At 36.6% G+C, this 19,567-nt stretch overlaps 1 protein-coding gene across 1 annotated transcript in view; it reads right to left on the bottom strand.

Annotated features, from left to right (window-relative positions):
* Positions 1-14,383, bottom strand: part of LOC139981329 (neuronal acetylcholine receptor subunit beta-4-like) — a 36,500-nt gene extending 22,117 nt beyond the window's left edge. The window contains exon 1 of the mRNA XM_071993664.1: positions 13,914-14,383. Coding sequence (XP_071849765.1) covers positions 13,914-13,974 — 61 coding nt within the window. The 5' untranslated portion in view covers positions 13,975-14,383. The remainder of the gene's footprint in view (positions 1-13,913) is intronic.
* Positions 14,384-19,567: the final 5,184 nt, after the last annotated feature.

Genomic DNA, 19,567 nt, shown 5'->3' with positions numbered 1-19,567 from the left:
AGTGATATATAGCTAGTAGCTACTAGTGCAACGTTACTTTAACGTACTCGTGCTGAGATCATTGTACCAAGACTCACACTCGGAAAATATTTGTGAAAAATATAAGCCATAGGCGGGATGACGGTGTTCTTTACTTTCCTGCCATCTCCTTATTTCCTTGCCTTGTGCTCCTTCTTAGCAAACATCGTATTTTAACATTTTACAAAGTTGTATTCCTTCAAAGTAGAAACACTGTCACGAACTCATTTTATGCAATATGTGAGCGATTTTATTATAGCTCAGTTGAGCTCAAATAAAATCGCTCGCGTTATATCACATTTAATATGCCTTTACTGACAAATATTAGCGTATGGTGCGTAAATGACACAATATCACATATTAATAAATGAGACCTCCAGACCACGCAAAGGACTAGTGTTATACTGTTCTGTAAGTATGAGGCGGGGGGGGGGGGCGAGGGGAGAGGGGGCGACAGTGAAAGTTTATCCAGCCTCCATTGATATTTCAATTAATGTGTTAATAACCTTGATCCGTGAATGTCTTCGATGCATAAACGGATATTTAACAAAATAATTATATAAGAATACCCCGCAAAAAACGGCGTCCCATAATCTTGTCTACGTAAGATGAATGATTAAAGTTATGCAGTTAATACATATATAGTAATCCAACTCTTCAGAGAACTGTTAATGTGGATGGCATATAGGCAGTTTTGTGGGTTTTCGCGGTATGATTTAATATGAAAATTATGCCATTTCGAGGTTCAATTGCATTACGCGTGGGACTTCATGAACACAAAACAAGTAATTTTAATTGCTTAAATTATTCTAGAGGACCCTAATCCATCATCGTCTTGTCAGAGGGAATATTATCTTATTTTTTATAGTTCAATTCCTTATGTTGTCGTTCTGTTTAATAAGCATCAATGTTTTAACGTTTGTCGTTTTACGAATTCGGGTAAATCAGCCCCTTGGGGGAGGGGGTTGAACTAGGAAGGGGTGTACACCCCGCGGCAACTGTATACACGGTAAGCAAGGGCGCGTCTAGAATTAAAAAAGAGGGTTGCCCTTGGACCGTTAAAGCCGAATCCAATGTATGGGTGTGCTCGGGTCTCGGGGGAAATATTGCAATCTTAGACGTGAAAAAGGCCCATTCTGAGGCATATATTGACTATAAATTACGGTCTATAATTAAGTCTACACGGAAGGTTTTACTAAATATTACCTTTAATTCTTGTGAGTCGGGGTTGAAAAGGGATTCGCTCCCCCCCCCCCCCCCTCCACACACACACCCTTATATCCGCGCTTGGTAAGGCAGTCACCGACCAATCATTTTAACAGCGACTAACGTTTGTAAAATCCACGACACACAGATTTGCTTTCTGCAAAAATATCAGAACTGCAGGGTTATCTTTTGGCGTTCCATGGAGTACACCATCACACTATACCGTATTTTAGCAAAGGTTTTAATATTTTGAATCTGTTGTCTTGGTTTCAGTTTATATACCCACTGCGAATTGACCAGTATCATAAGATACGTTCAAGCTTTCTTTCCAAATAGAAATATCCACTGCTGTGTCTGAGGTGTTGGAACGTTTTATGATTTCCCTTCGAATGGAACCCAAAAATATTCACGATTAAAATTGATCTTGTATCACCTCCTATGACTGTTTGTCACGTCGAGGCAGTTTGATAGGTCGTAGATAAATAATGTGAAAGATTATGCCATCTGTTGTTCTTGTTCACACCTTGCTCGGCCTATATTGTGTAAAACATTGAATCATCTGTAAGGGACAGTTTTCTGTACGCAGTACTGGGTGTCCTTATGGATTGACGTGCATGCATGCACATGCAATAACGTATAACATCCTAACACATACAGTTGCATAGGCCTATATATTCTTCGATATATATATATTCCAGATGTTAGCAATGTTACATTGTTAAGCTATTAGATTGGTGTTGGGTAGAGAAATTGACGGTGTTGTATGTATGGTAAGGTGGCTTGTAGTAATATTATATATATATATATATATATATATATATATATATATATATATACATATATATATATATTATATATATATTTATATATATATATATATATATATATATATATATATATATATATATATATACACACATTATACTTATACATATACATATATATTCATCATTCGTGTCTCATTATAACGAGAGTGCTGTAAACTATTTGACATGCCAATGCGTGCTTGCATGGTATGTCCTGCAGGACCCACATCTGTTGGCCCATATGTGCACACAAATTCCACTCGTTGACAGGTTCGACGACGGATGCAGCACGCAAATTGTTACAGTGGACAATTATTTTTAGGTATTGCTTAGTCTATCGATGTACGCCGCCATGTGTATCGAGAATTGTCGTAGATGGAGATGACGTTTGAAGTGACATCTTTCGCTGTCGTCAAATATTCAGGGTCAAAGATGATCTTACAACGATGAAAATTGACAATGACCCTTCTCCTTCTTTAAATAGTGTCAAAGTTAGTGTAACGATATAGCACCATAGTGCACTGTCCACAGAACGATCATATCCCAGACCCAATAATGAAAATTTCATTTTATCTCTCATACGGAACAATGCGAGAAGAATCCTTCTCATCAAGCGTGTTTAAAATACTTCTTAAGAAAGTATACACATAACCTAGTGACCCAGCTTTTTTTTATCAGTGTGCACGTGGAAATACGGGATAAACAATAATTTATTCTCATTTTCATAACATACTTGCGGAAACAGATGACTTTAAAAAGGTGGTTCGGTGACATGGCATTGTCCCCGAAGTCCGACCCTGAGACTCTCGACGCGCCTGCGCAAAAAATGCAACGTTATCGCACTCATGAGAAGCATGCTATACGAGCGAGCCAATTAAGCAACGTCTCATATACGCCCTCTCAGAACTGACTCGGCTGAAAGTCAGCTACAATATGGGGTAAGGGACGGTGGTAATAGGGGATCTCTAAAACCCATAACTTCTCACTTCGATTAGCTTAATTTGTCGCCTGTCGCTATATAATAGGATATAATATATTCATCCCTGTCATTATAGAAGCGACGTGAGACAGATTGTGAACAAATTCCGGGTCCCCCTAGTAGCAGTTTCCACTTTTTCTGACAATAGGAACATTCTTTATTCCATATTTTCTCGTTCCCCCACTTGGTCCCTGACCCTATTGTCATGCTTGCGCGTAACTGCTTTGTTCTTACCACCATGCACTGTCATACGGAAGCGTAGAAGGGACATTGCATTGACGAGTTACCAACTTGAAAAAACGACAATTATCTGCAAATTGACGAGTTGACGAGATGGTAACGTGACAAAATTCAGAAAATTGACGTTTTGACGAGATAACGGATCTCGTCAATGCATCAATTTTCTGCAAATTGACGAGTTGCACACTTACTACCATCTCGACAAGTTGACAAAATTCAGAAATTTGACGTTTTGACGAGTTAACGGATCTCGTCAATGCATCAATTTTCTGCAAATTGACGAGTTGCACACTTACTACCATCTCGACAAGATGACAAAATTCAGAAAATTGTCGTTTTGACGAGATATCGCATCTCGTCAATGCATCAATTTTCTGCAAATTGACGAGTTGCACACTTACTACCATCTCGACAAGATGACAAAATTCAGAAAATTGACGTTTTGACGAGATAACGGATCTCGTCAATGCATCAATTTTCTGCAAATTGACGAGCTGCACACTTACTACGTATACCATCTCGACAAGATGACAAAATTCCAAAAATTGATGCATTGACGAGATCCGTTATCTCGTCAAAACGTCAATTTTCTGAATTTTGTCATCTTGTCGAGATGGTAGTAACAACACAACACAACACAACAGAATAGAATACAATAGAATACAATAGAATATAATATAATATAACATAATCAGTGATCACACGATTCCTACATGGTAAAATTCCAAGCATCTTTATATTCCTTTAAGCGACATTCTTTCTCATGATAAACCGATGGCTACTTTAATGTGACTAGCAATAGACACACCCGTGCTGTGATGAAGACTCAATTATATATAAACTTACATACATTATGTTATTATAACTCTATATGATCCGACTGACAAACTTGATAAAGGATTTTCGATATAACAAACAATATATTAAATATGGCAGCTTAGAAAATACAGTATCTAGGTCTTTATTTAATTTGTGGTATGTTCGCTATGTAGTTAATCACATATGGAATACAACACGGCGACATAAATGCAACATATTTATTGTCGATGTAAACTAGTATAGCCTATAATGAAACGTTCAATATATTTTTAGGCTGTATAGATTAGGTCACACTATCATGAAGTCTATACAGGCTAACGTTGTGGTTTTAGCACTAATATATATATATATATATATATATATATATATATATATATATATATATATTTATATATGAAGAGAAAGTAAAGACAAAGCTACAAAATAAAGAATAATTGTATCTGGCAACATCCATATCACTTAAACTGTCAGCATATCCACATTGTTGAAAAACACTTTTATTTATTTTTCCCTTACATTTTCACCCTCTCATAAACTGCCAAAACAAATACAGATAAACTATACTACCGAAATAATATGAACAATTAAAAAGGCTCAGATCACAAGTTATTCACTTTCTGCCATTTAGCATTTAAAAAAAAAATGTTTCCCTTTTCACTGCAGCAGTCTATTATCTTTGCTGCATTTTAACGCACGCTCTGATCAGCAGAAGACAACAAAGCATTAAAACTATCAGAGGTTACATTGCCATTATCTCTGCTCCTCGTGCATGTATTTTGGAAATATTGATTTTCCTCAATTGATATATTTGGATGGTTTACACGTTTCATCGCCGGTAATTACCGTGAATTCTAAACTCGTCGAAGTGTCTATACACGAAGACGTTTGATAAGCATTAATGGAAATGGTTTCCTGCTCTTTCTACAATTGTGCCATAAGATGACACTCGAAGGAATACTAAAAAATAAAAAATAAAATAAAAAACTATATATATTCAGTTGACGCCATCGAACGGGGATTTTATTTTCATTTCTATTTAAGAGGCGTTATGGGTGCATTTGATGAACATATATCATAGATTTAATCTATACCTAAGTTAAGGCGACATTAATATGTTTATATTAATTGCCCCTGCACATACATCACGTAATCACGTATAATGTACAATACGTGTTCAATTCTTGATTTCATTTTTCGCGGTATAAAAATTGATTAAAACAATATACTCTCATAAATCATGTTGTTTACATGTATTTATAAAGGTTAAGTCGGAAGTGAATTTCTGTATAGTGTACAAAATGAAGTTGTTTTATTTCTTGGAAAATTGAATTGAATTTTTGTATTGTTTTACACAACTTGTCATGGTTACGCTTTACTCTGTATTATAATTTTGCAAGAAATTTGTTTTCTTCTGCCAATGGTTCATTAATTTTTTACAAGAAAACAATTCGGCATGCAGCTTGAAATTTTTAAGGGACTCAAAGCATTTGAAGTTAAGACGGGAAAGGAGCGCAATTGCTATATTAACTATATATTTAGCTCAACGTGGGCGATGGGAGGGGGAGCTCAGTGGGGTCGGTGTGGAAGGGGAGGGGTGGGTTGTGAGCAATGTGCTTAGTTACGCAAGTATGTTAACCTGAACTCTTGGAAAACGTTTTAAAACTGGTAATTTAATTTTTATTTTTATTTTCCTATCGATTTGTTTCTGTGAGTGAAGTTTGGAAGGGGATGCATTGAGTATTCAATCAGATATATTATAAGCAGCTTCACAGCTATGATATTATGTTTGTTTGGACAACTATAGAAGTGTAACTATATAACAATCTAAGTCCCTCCTCTCCCACTGAAATCGTAATATTTATTTATGTTTGCTTTTTGTATAATCATTCATCATGTGAAGAAAAGAGAAAATTTTCGTGTTGGTGGCAGCTGAATGTGTTCAATATGCTCTGTAAAACCATTGTACACTTTTTACCCCAGTCCTTTTTAACGTTTATTATTTCATGTATATACAAGATGGCAATTATTGAATTGTTGAGTTGACTACATGCAGTTAATTGATATTGTAAACGTTCAAACAATTTCTTTAATTGCGTGCAGCTTCAATCATTCACAATTATTATTATCTTTGTTTTTATTATTATCCCTACCACAGAGCCATCGGGTTCAAACTTGAGTGCAAGGCCTACTTATCAAAAATTCATCTCATGGTGCCCCGATGGGTGACGTCTCCATAGATATGTCAGACATTGTTCCCCCTGGTAACCCCGTCTCAAGTTGACATGATTCTATGACATGGAAGATTAGGAGTAACCTGGAATATCGTGCGATTGCCGCCATCCATTCTTAAGCAGTGTATTAAACGTTTGTGAGCTTAGATGAGTTTAGAACAGGGGTTCCCTAACTGGGGTGCATGAACCCCCAAGGGGTGCGTGAGTCCATCCCAGGGGGTTCGTGAGACGTTTCTGGAAGTCAAAACTAGAGTACTTTTTGTTGAACTAAAATCTGATATATCATATAATTTAGTCATGTACAAACTCTTTTTGGTTTCTTCATTACAATATTACACTATGAACTTGATCTTTTACGAAGCACTGTTTTGGGTTTTAAAGTATACTAGTGACTCAGATCGTGTCTCGAAAAGTTGTGGTTCGTAGAAAACTCTGACATCCACAGGGGTTTTGTGGGGGATCAAGTTAGGGAAACCCTGGTTTAGAATGACGAGTTTATTTCATACGAACAAACAGGGGGAGGGGATTCATGGGTTGGGTGGGGTGAGGAGGAGGATAGGTAGTTAGCTACATGTATAAGGGTAGTGATAAAGGTGTTGTGGTAATGGTATATGGTCGGGAATTACAAATATGTATACAACCTCGTCAATGAGGCTGTAAAAGAGTTGTCGTTGGTTACTTTTGGTTTTTCTTCTGCGCATGTGCAGTTCGAGAATATGAAACGCCTCGACCCCAATGATATAACGAACGCCAAACATATTCATTTATCTTTTAGCTCATTTAATCCGTTTAATTTTTTTTAGATCTTATGCTGTTCTAATTATCACGGAGATCTGAAATTTAGATATAATTCCCTGATAGATATAATTCTTTTGTGTATTTTGTTAAGAACTAAAAGCAGGCACAGTGCTTAGTGAAGGCGACCTTTACTGTTTGAGTTTTCCATTGTAAATTTAACGTGCCGAAATTTGGCTCAATGCTGGAGACATTAAGCAAATTCAATGTTTTTCTTTTTTTTACACATTTTCATTCATAAATTGAAAACATTTAACTTGACATGATAATTTAATAAACTAGTGTTATACCATTGCGAAATATTGTTGGAAAAGGCACCTGGGTTTTAATTCAATCTTCTAAAGTGAAGAAGCTATTCCGTTTTTTTTTCCTCGGTATTGTCTGAAGGTATCCGGATATTGATCTAAACTGTGGTTGTTTTATTGATCACAACAAACACACCGTCCTAGTTTTTTTTTTATTTCTTTTCTATTCATTTTCAATCAGAGGTATAGCAAATGCTGAGAAAAATGTTCTCCATTGAATGTATAACAAAAGAGAAACAAGAAGAAAAACTAAGAAGGAAAACATAATTATTCAACTCCAAATATATATATATATATATATATATATATATATATATATATATATATATATATATATATATATATATATATATATATATATATATATATATATATATATATATATATATATATATATATATATATATCCTGATTATACTTGAAGCGGAACTTGAGCAGTTAAAATTGAAGAAAAAAACATGCGTTGTCGTAGTATTATCAGATTACGAAATAAATAAATAAAGGAAGAAAAAAAGAAAGAATATGCAACTATCATTTTCGAGTAACTTTATATAAAGCGTGCCAAGAACTATGCAACCGAACTGGCAAATAAACGGAATTGATTTGTATAATTTGTATTTATATATATATATATATAGATATATATATCTATACCGGTGTTGTGGCCGCGTGGATAAAGGCGGTGGCATTTGAAGAAATGGGGTTCGATTCCCGGACGGGTCAGAGTAAGCTAGGTTTCTCATCCAAGAGCATTCTACGGTTTTCTCCATCTGAAATGACTTTCTAAATTGAAAAGATTCCAAATTTTGGTTCAAATGTTGAATTGGAAGCCACCCGACGTGTAAGTTGTAATCCATAAGCCTTTGCGGGTTTCTACCACATTTGTGGTCGCTTAAGCGTTCTAAAAATAACTGCTGATTATTATTGCTGATTATTATTATTTAACGCCTATACAATAGCATGGGTTTGAGTACAAGTATACTCACACCTCCTATTGTTATGAGTGCGAGTACAACATGGATAAAGGTATAAGCGTTGGACTAAAGTATATCTATCCGCGGGTTTGAAAAATTCACCGAGTAAGGGTACAAATATGAGTATAACTCCAGGGGGGTTAGAACGAGTACGGCTAGGGTGCGAGTATATGGACGCATTCAATGTCTGGTTGTGACAATGCACTGTTATGTGCAAGCGTGTTATTTGTTGGCGAGGGAAATGGAACATGGACTGCTTTACTCGTACGTGCACTTAAAAGGTTTAAAACAAAAAAACAGAAGTAAAATGACTAGTTGGTATGAATTTGTTGCTAATTTTTGTGTGAATGCATACACACACTTCGTCCAATAGTACCTCCCTACCGGGAGGGGGGGGGGTGGTATTGATCTACCACTATATATACCGGCTGAAACCGGTATACATCCCTTGGTCCGAGGATTTCGTCTCTGGTCACGAAGTAGCTACTAGTTTCTTCTGTGGCGCCAAACTCGGCACCGATTGTTTGAAGGGGCCCTGCGCTAACGATTGGCTCATTCAGCCGGTGCTATTTTATGCCACCGCCCGCCTCTGCCAACAACATGGTTCTAATAAACTACTGAAAAATAAGATTATTGTTCATTTTAAAGAACGAACTGTAGCACCGTAGATACTAACCTAAGCATAATATTTATATCGATTTTTAGCGTATATGCGTGTGTAGCCCGTAATGTTTTCTTCTGTACTCAGTGCAGTTAATAACACTCTATACCTATACATGGTAACCCAACACGGATTCATCAAACCCCAATACAGTCATGGAAAGTACATTTAGTCGTGGTTTATGTTTGAAAAATTGCTCTTCACAATAATACAATTTAATTAATAATTTGACAGGAAATATTAATCTGAACTTAATCGTTAAAGCTAACTTTTAGTAAAATAACGATAGATTTTCGAACGACCATGCGGCGAGCAACGGCTTCGAAATGATTACCACCAAACTTTAGCTGAACGATTCTCAAATGGTTTGAAATTACTTCGATGCAACGTCGCCAAAAAAAAAATCCCTTGGGGTGGTTTAAAGTTTCCTCGTTATTTTATGATGGTTGAGTATTTTTGGCAATCAAGATTTTCGTTTATGTCACTTATAATCTATATGAGAGAAAAAACAATACATTTCGATATGCAGTATTTCAATGCTACGGTGACGTATACATGAATGATTAGTCTTACGATATATACACGCAGTCAGTAAGAAAAATGACTAGTTTATTGCTCTTCGATGTCACCATGAGGCTAAATCGTATGATACAAGCAAACACGTTAAAAATGAAAAAGCATCCAACTGTATTGTTTCTGACATGACTGCCAATAAGTTTGTGAACGTTTTTGTTCCATGAACATTATATATGAACGTCTACACAAGGGCGTCACTATTCACTAACGTCCCTACGAATGGGGGAAGGGGAGGGGAAGCTAAAAAAGTTACCCCCAAAATCTATAATTGTTCCGACAAATATCAATCTATCTGACATCTGGGGTGGATCATCGATCACTCCGACTAAATGTTATATATTCCTGATATAAGAGAGAAAAGTGTTCACACAAACGAAATATTTTACACAAAATCCGCTTTTGTGACAGAAACTTTAAAACCTCTTTTTTTTACAGACTTCTATGAAGTTATGAAGAAGCCTATATAATGACACACACAAAGGTCATACTTGGTCAAAATACCGAGTTGCAAACTATCTTAAAAGTCGGGTTTGTATAGGTCCCCTTCGAACCGAATAAGGCATCGATTCCCTCTTGGTCTCGAAATGTGCTATAATTTCCTCCAAAGCACCAAATGCGTCACTTATTTTCAAGTGCCAGGAGCCGCCGGCTATAGATCACTGAATCCGGTAGCAATTTACCGTATATGTGTCGGTTGTATCGTAATGTTCAGGACAACATAATTGGACGACCCGGGCCACACCCACAGCTATAGAGTGATGTATGCTGCTTTTGGGCCCGGAAATATAGTTTGATGGAGTACTAGTAAGGTGCCATTGATTGGTGTGTATACGTGGAGATGGGAGAGGTACCTGGTACTCTGAGCATTAATATGACGTGTTGTCGTGAATTGTATTTACACAAATAATGAGCTATGTGCATGATACGGGTAACACACAAGCATAATTTAACTTGTACCGTGGGATGATTTACGCGTATCGTTCACACAGATACTTCATATGTTGTACAATTAATACTGTAGGACACTCGCATGTTTTGTGTTTGGCACATTATAATGATGGGTAACATACGTGGCTGTGAATCACATGAATAGTGCACGTATATTATTTAGGCTGCACGTCACAAATGATATACAAAATGTGTGTTACATAATATATACACGTGTTATTCTTTCAGTAACTTAACACGGGTCTCATTAGCGTTGTGGGTCCCACAAATACCCGATGCATCGTTACCCTCACAATGAACACGCGGGCGAATGAGTATGAGACACGCATGCGCATTCATTCATGGGTCACACACAAAACATTTACCAATAGATTTTACACATACTCTTGTTCACATAGTAACATCTTGAAGACCACCCAAGATATCCCAGAATGCATTTTCCTTTCATCAATGTTTACATAAACCTACATCCATATTGATTACAGTCGAGGAAAGTTCACCGGGCGACAGCCAGCCAATTAATTCAAGTATCATAGCATAAGTACAGTACGGTGTGTCACATGATTGCATTCACCTGTGACAATTGCCATGTTCCGCATGATAGACCGCTTCTATCCTATACTAGCTCATTACCAGGTATACTTTGGCTGTATATATTGTCTTGTGTGTAGGGCTTCTGTTACAATATCGACCTCGCCTGTCATATAGACAACTGACCAATTAATGTTATCCGTATACACATGTTAATCGTTCATCTTCACCAGCATGACGTTAATACCCACTACAGATGTATCATCTTAATTAACAACAACTTAGTTAGATACCACGGCTGTCATCCCGAGAGCACAGACTACGTGAATAACGTGACGCAGCTTTTGCTTATGGGGAGCACGCAGTCACGTGACGTGTATATTCAAGGCTTGCTTGATTGGTGTCAGAACTCTACCTTCGTTCATGGACAAATGCAAGGGCACAAAATTCAAATTGGAAGGGCACGACGTAACAAACAGTAGGAAACATGGGCATCATAATGCTCATGGGAACTATAATGATGTTTTCCATGAACGTTTAGAGTCATCACCAAAAGTTCATGGAATTAAGGATTTGGTCACTGCCTCAGGGGTCATGTGGGGCGGGGAGGGGGAGAAGGAGGAGGCGTTGTTGGCGTCAGAACATTACTCAGTGGTTTTGAAAATGTTACCAGTTGCGTTATCACGTGAAAATTAGTGCATGCTGTGGAAATTATTAGGGAGGGGATGGGAGGGGGGGTATGGTACATCATGCTAAGTGCAAGAACATTTATATCTTCTATACCGATTGAGTTCGGCTTCCAGTTTGTTTAATTCTTATATACTATATATAATATAATTTAGCTATATAACTATAAGAGATTGATGGTTATACGACACTGTGACTACTCCTTGTTACATGGGGCGCAATCATGTAAACCTCGGGGACGGGGACAGGGAGGGGGTGTTATTAAATCCCCTCCACAGAATAAAATAAACGGGCGGGGATGGGGTAGTCCGTTATTTTAATACATATCCTATCTATTTCATTTTAAAGATGTTAGACAGCATTAGTAATTTTTGTCAGCAATGTTGAGTTTTTATTGCTTTCGTCGAGATCAAAGCATTTATCCGATCAATGTTTTCATCTCGACCAATACAATAACAAAGAACGGAACATCTCATTAATTGTTTGGCTTGAATTTTTAATTCTCCCGATCTCTGTGAATCGGCCAAAAAAAGTACATCATCGGAATTGTATGATTATTTACTATAAATAGAACTGACAAAAATATTGTTTAGACCGTCGAGATCGATTTGGGGGCTTTAAGGATGAGAACTATCACAAAAACTGGAAAATTGGGGTCCAAAAAAAATACTCAACTGCTGTTAAACAATAAATAAATATTGTCTAGGACATTGTCTAGGATACAAGCGAAATGAATGCGATGATCTGTACAGTTGTGTTGACATAGAACACATCATGAATAATTGGGGATGTTTAATACATTGTGTACTTTCAAACACCTGTGTAATGTTAAAACTTTAGTAATAATTATGATTGACTAGTTATCCGTTTCATCATCATTGCGTGTAAGCCTATACTTCTAATTAACAATCTATCGTTAATTTGCTGAATTGATTACAAAAAATATAATATACAATGTAACACATGTTGTATGCATTTCACGCAACATTAGCATACAATATATATATATATATATATATATTAATATATATTTATATATGCAATCGTTCCACATACTTCATACAACATACCGGTGTATTACGAAAACAAAATACACTTATGTAACCAAACAGCATATTGAAAGCAACATTCAGGCCTATACTACGTACATTTTAAATAATCGCGTAACATATTGCCCATTACATATGCCCACCATGCATATTGAACACGGAAGTCATGGGGTTTAAGGTGAGAGGTCATATCGTTAATACGTCATAGTTACGTACAATACAAAACATACTTCGGTCATTGAAATTAAAGATTCATTGATTTCTATGCACCAAAAGAAAGGAAAAAAGGGAGAAATGTTTGGTCAACGACGAACTATGAGATGTATCCTGAATTGTACCTATGAACATGTGCAGTGAAAAAAAACAATGAAAACCATTTATAATTTTATTTTATTATTACTAAGTTCATCCGTAAAAATTTCCAAATGTACAATTCTGACTCCTTAGATCATTCCCAAGTCATTTAGAAGATATTAGTTTTAGCTAGTCAAAGACTTAAAGATGATGGCAGTAGAATTTTTAGGTTGAAGTCCGAACATTATTGAACATGAGTTGAATTTTCTAGCATTTTTTGGAGGCAAACTAGATGATTTGAAAGCTTCCTTCCTCTCCACACATGTCCCCCCGTGGATGGAAATCCCACCCCCTTATTCCTCCTCGAATGAAACATCCATGTTGTAGTTTTTCACAATGCCATCGGTAAACCACCAAACCTATTATAGGAATGGGTGCTTCATCCATTCATTTCAATCACCTCATCACGTTCAACCGAAAGGATATTTACCTGCCTTTTTCCATTTTTGGTTTCCAATTTTCTAGTCAATGTGTCTCTATTCATCATTGCTTATGTTGTAAAGTTATAACTATACAGTGCACACATGGTCTTTATTTCTATTGTGCATGTAAATAACTATAGCACGGTAGCAATATTGGTACATTGCTATAAGTACACTAATGCCTCGAACGTAAATAACACGATTAAACAATAACCAAGCAGACTTCTCTTTACGCGACAAAAACAGAAAAACAAAGAACTATTATTACGTTAATAATGAAAAATTAACTTTATATCGTTATGTCAGACTTACCTTGGATTAAGAACAAAATAATAATCATCGCCAAAGAAATGGTTTGAAGTATTGCATCCATCTTGATAGAGTGTGTGAAATAAGCACAAAACAATAGTCCTTCCCCTTCTCCTCGTTTTGTGGGAAACAAACCTTTTTCTCTCTATCTCGATAGTCCAAATAGGTCTAACATTTTGGACACCAGTTGCTAATTAATTGATTATTTAGTGTAGCCAAAATCTGCATAGGTGACCGCACGCTTTGTATATACAAAGATATATGTATAAACGGCAGCCGATACTGTTAAACTCCTGTGATTTCGTCCGTGGTCGGTTATCGAAAGTTTTGACTGATATCTCCGGTGGCCAGACAATTCATCGCTAAAGAGATTTAAATTAGAATTAATTTAAGTGAACGCTTTGGGATGGTTACAGCTTTAATGAACTTAGTCCACTGTTAGTTAATCTATCTCCTCGCAAAATCAAGCGCAATCATCCAACGAAAGCTTGGGAACGTTTCAATTAAACAGCTGAGGGGGTTTCAGTTGTCTACGGTAACTTTTAATAGACATTTGTATTATCAGATTCAAAATTGTGATGGATATGTCGATCGATCGTTTAATGCAAAAAAATAAAAAAAACAAAAAAAAAATCAACATGGTCTCTTTATTTTGGTGAAATTTTAAAGGGGAAGTACAATAAACTTGATTGGTCAGTTGGTAGACTATTACTTTAAAGGTATATCGCCTTCACAAGACAAGTTGGTTGCAGGCTCGGTCGGAAACAAGAGAGGAATAGTTTCTGCTTGGTGAAAATACTCGTTTTGTTTTCATTTCGTTTAATGGGCGTGAGTTCATAAATAAAAGGCGATTGAAGGTCCCTTGATGAGTGGTCGGCCCTGTAAGATGGTAAGTGGAAGGGTGGAGGGGCATGTTGGTATACCGCCGTTTATGAATACTTGGTTAATTTCGTAGCACTGTATATACCGAATAAGTTATAATAAACTTCAGCTGCAGTAGCATTTTTCTGTATATAACGTATTATATGCTTATAATATCGATCGTTTCCATAAGAGGAAAACAAAGTTGCCAGCGGTTATCTTTATCTTGTAAAAGCAAAAAGAATAGAAAGACACCCAGTTTTTTTTTCAGAATGTTATTTAACTTTGTAGTCCACCATTGGCCGAAGCCCACGGCCTCAAATTTAGGGCGGCCCGTGAGATGTTTAATACTCTATCATACGACCTGTGGAACCATGTAATATCGGAATAATTGTTTTTGTATCTAACCATAAATCAACTAAACCAATGATTTTCACTGCAGAAAGAAAAATCCTAAGATTTGGTTTTATATGGGAAAATCGTAAGTTTAGGGCTGACTTGTGATATGATATTTCAGCATAACACGGATTGGCAATGCGCATCAGTTCAATTTACGAATCATTTTGTTTCCCATATAATGCAATTTTCCCATTCTTTGCCATCCGGGAATAACGAGGTTCATCCCAAATGTTGTTGCCCACGGATTTAATATAAAAGTTCACTGTGGCCCGCAAGATCAATTTAGTGCCCACCACTGGTAAAGTCTATTTCAAATTTCAAAACAATCTGTGTCCCACAAAGTTTAGCACAATTACTGTGAATCGTTTACAATCCTTACGCCAGGATTTCATCGTTTCAAAATGTTTTTGGACGAGAACAAAATACAATTTTTGTTGGTAAACTAAATTCAGTACAATTGAAGCTTCCCCGTGTGTTAGGTCCTGTCAGTCACAAGGACCACAAAAGCTTCCGTAGATATTTACAGTTGGATCATTTTTCTCACCTCTTAAATAGAGACCTTTTTTATCCTACCATAAAAATAATTGATTGTTTTTGAACTTTTGATATGCCACGGGTACCAAGAACGTCCTTGAAATCTGTGACATAAGTTACCGATCAATATTAGACCAATTGATTACTAAATGTGTGTAATGTGTATCACAATCATGTATTGGAGTCATGTGTATACATTAAACCAGATAAATTCAGTTAAAAATTATGCATTTCATAATAGGTATAACAATGCATGTTTTGAGCGTTGTCTATGGCAACGTATGTCAAGTGCTCTATAGGTTACAAGCCTACAATATATAATGTGTCAATACAGTGTTGCACTATCCTATAGGTGGATTTTGGGCATGGATGTATATATGCTACTGGAAGGAAGATAGAACAGATATAGGTGGGGTATTGCATTCAAAGCTCATCGTTTTTCAAACTTCGAAAGCCACAACCACAACTTGTCCGAATCTTTACGCCAATTGCGTTAAAACCGTCGCAACTCCCCATCTCAGTACCCCGTGCCCCTTACATATTGTAATAATCATTTGGACGGAGTCCTACGTTAATTTAACCCAGGGTCGGAAGCATCTCCGTGGTTAACCGCGTGTAAATATAGCCAAATTAGACTTTTACGTATAGCACTGTTTCAACCAACCAGAAAATTCGTATTCCAGCACAATGTCCTGACAATATGGTGCAATGATTTAATCCCTTTATCCAATGTGGTCGAAGCGGGTTGTAGTCAGGATACAGACGGACAGACGGACGAACATACTCACAGATAGACCGACAGAGAGAAGGACATACAGAAAAATAGACTGACGGACAGAGAGATATATAGACAGATAGAAAAACAGACAGACAGATAGATAGATAGACAGACAGACATATAGATAGACAGACAGACATATATGTATAGCCTATATATATATATATTTACATATATATATATAAATATATGTATATATATATATATATATATATATATATATATATATATATATATACATGCATTAAATGTTTCTTTATTTATTGAAGGTGCTGTTCACCAGCACTTGACCTATAGTGAAGTACATTCTTGTAGAGCAACAGGGACAATCTTGAATCTTTGCGCTTAAGGCTGGAGTAGTTTCCGATTTCAAGCCTCCACTCAATGGTAATACCTTTCCTCGTGATAAAACGTTGTCAACTGCATATGGGATATGGAGGTGCAGCTCCCTGGTGTGGCTTTGTGAAACGTGGTGCATGGATAGATGTCTTGAACGTGTATGAGTTATATTCGGACTTAAGCGCCCACAAGCTCACCACGTCCTTGAAATCTGTGACATAAGTTACCGATCAATATTAGACCAATTGATTACTAAATGTGTGTAATGTGTATCACAATCATGTATTGGAGTCATGTGTATACATTAAACCAGATAAATTCAGTTAAAAATTATGCATTTCATAATAGGTATAACAATGCATGTTTTGAGCGTTGTCTATGGCAACGTATGTCAAGTGCTCTATAGGTTACAAGCCTACAATATATAATGTGTCAATACAGTGTTGCACTATCCTATAGGTGGATTTTGGGCATGGATGTATATATGCTACTGGAAGGAAGATAGAACAGATATAGGTGGGGTATTGCATTCAAAGCTCATCGTTTTTCAAACTTCGAAAGCCACAACCACAACTTGTCCGAATCTTTACACCAATTGCGTTAAAACCGTCGCAACTCCCCATCTCAGTACCCCGTGCCCCTTACATATTGTAATAATCATTTGGACGGAGTCCTACGTTAATTTAACCCAGGGTCGGAAGCATCTCCGTGGTTAACCGCGTGTAAATATAGCCAAATTAGACTTTTACGTATAGCACTGTTTCAACCAACCAGAAAATTCGTATTCCAGCACAATGTCCTGACAATATGGTGCAATGATTTAATCCCTTTATCCAATGTGGTCGAAGCGGGTTGTAGTCAGGATACAGACGGACAGACGGACGAACATACTCACAGATAGACCGACAGAGAGAAGGACATACAGAAAAATAGACTGACGGACAGAGAGATATATAGACAGATAGAAAAACAGACAGACAGATAGATAGATAGACAGACAGACATATAGATAGACAGACAGACATATATGTATAGCCTATATATATATATATTTACATATATATATATAAATATATGTATATATATATATATATATATATATATATATATATATATATATATATATATATATATATATATATACATGCATTAAATGTTTCTTTATTTATTGAAGGTGCTGTTCACCAGCACTTGACCTATAGTGAAGTACATTCTTGTAGAGCAACAGGGACAATCTTGAATCTTTGCGCTTAAGGCTGGAGTAGTTTCCGATTTCAAGCCTCCACTCAATGGTAATACCTTTCCTCGTGATAAAACGTTGTCAACTGCATATGGGATATGGAGGTGCAGCTCCCTGGTGTGGCTTTGTGAAACGTGGTGCATGGATAGATGTCTTGAACGTGTATGAGTTATATTCGGACTTAAGCGCCCACAAGCTCACCAACTGTTGCAACAATGAATATGTACGAAATGGTCTTACCACACCCAAGGTTGCCCATTCTACTGAAAATCGTTGAAAAGGGAAACATTGAAAATATATTCCATGTTTCGTTTTTTTTTTAAAGGATTTTACGTCGGTTTGGCAATACGGTGCTATTGGACTGTAACATAAAGTAATTTTGTAAGTCAAAGAAGTTCTAAGACTTGTTTTAATCTGTCCCTGTCTAGGGACATTGACGTTAATTCTTGGCCCAATTCTATAAGCTCTAACGTCTTACCCGTCTAATCCATACTATACTTGCTGATGAACATTGGGTGGCACATTTTCAAGTAGTTTCAACAAACCCTTTCCCTTTGGTCACTCTCTCTCACGGTCGCTAACGACCGCCTCTCCGTCCTCAAGTGATACACCTCTGTAGCGCAAGAGAACGTGTGCGTCCACGCTCTAAAATAAGCGTTCACCATTTTTAAATTTTAAACTAGTACCTAACATAAACTAACATATAAACTGCCTATGAATAGGTCTTAATAAATCTGTCCGATTTTAGTGATAATGACGTTATTCTCGTAGAGTTCCATTAGTTCTGACGTGATTATAAATCATTAGTGTTGGTAGTGACATCACCAGCTGTGTTGGTAACTCCCCTAACTCACCCCCCCCCCCAGGCTTCTTCTCCCACCCTCCCACAATCACTTTCACTCTCCTCTCCTCTTCCCCTCCCACTTCTTTCTCAAGTTAAAAGAAACAATCGCATTGTCTTTACGAATTCCACTCTAGGTTACCTTAAGGGCCGGTCACAATACAGCGATATCAGATCCGATTCCGAATTTTGCAGTAAAAATCGGAAGACTGGGTTTCCTATTAGGACGGGTACACTACAACGATATCGGTCGTGAATGTCTTCCGATAAAGTAGTTCGAACGGATTAATATTTTATAAAGTGCACTTCCAACAGGTCAAGTTTAAATTGATACGTTAGGTTGGTTCATTAGAATAAAACATATAACCTAACACATATTTATTACGACACGAAAGTATAGTACTTCCATAATGACACGATAAGGGTTTGGTACATGATGGGTGATCTCCGCCAATGGAAAAAGGTCTGCCAGTGTGAATAATATCATATTCTGCTTCATTTTATTTTCGATAATCTTCTAAAATACAAAACATAAAATGACCAGTCAGTAGTGCTTAGATTCAAGTCGAGAGCATATTATCTACCGAAAGTTCTGAAATTATAGTTAAACCTAATCTAATTATAAGCATTTTTCGTTAAGCCAGTTTCCAAATCACTATACCCTT

The sequence above is a fragment of the Apostichopus japonicus genome, chromosome 15 (assembly GCF_037975245.1).
Source record: "Apostichopus japonicus isolate 1M-3 chromosome 15, ASM3797524v1, whole genome shotgun sequence".
NCBI classification, from domain to species: Eukaryota; Metazoa; Echinodermata; class Holothuroidea; order Aspidochirotida; family Stichopodidae; genus Apostichopus; species Apostichopus japonicus.
This window is presented reverse-complemented; position numbering and strand designations above follow the sequence as displayed.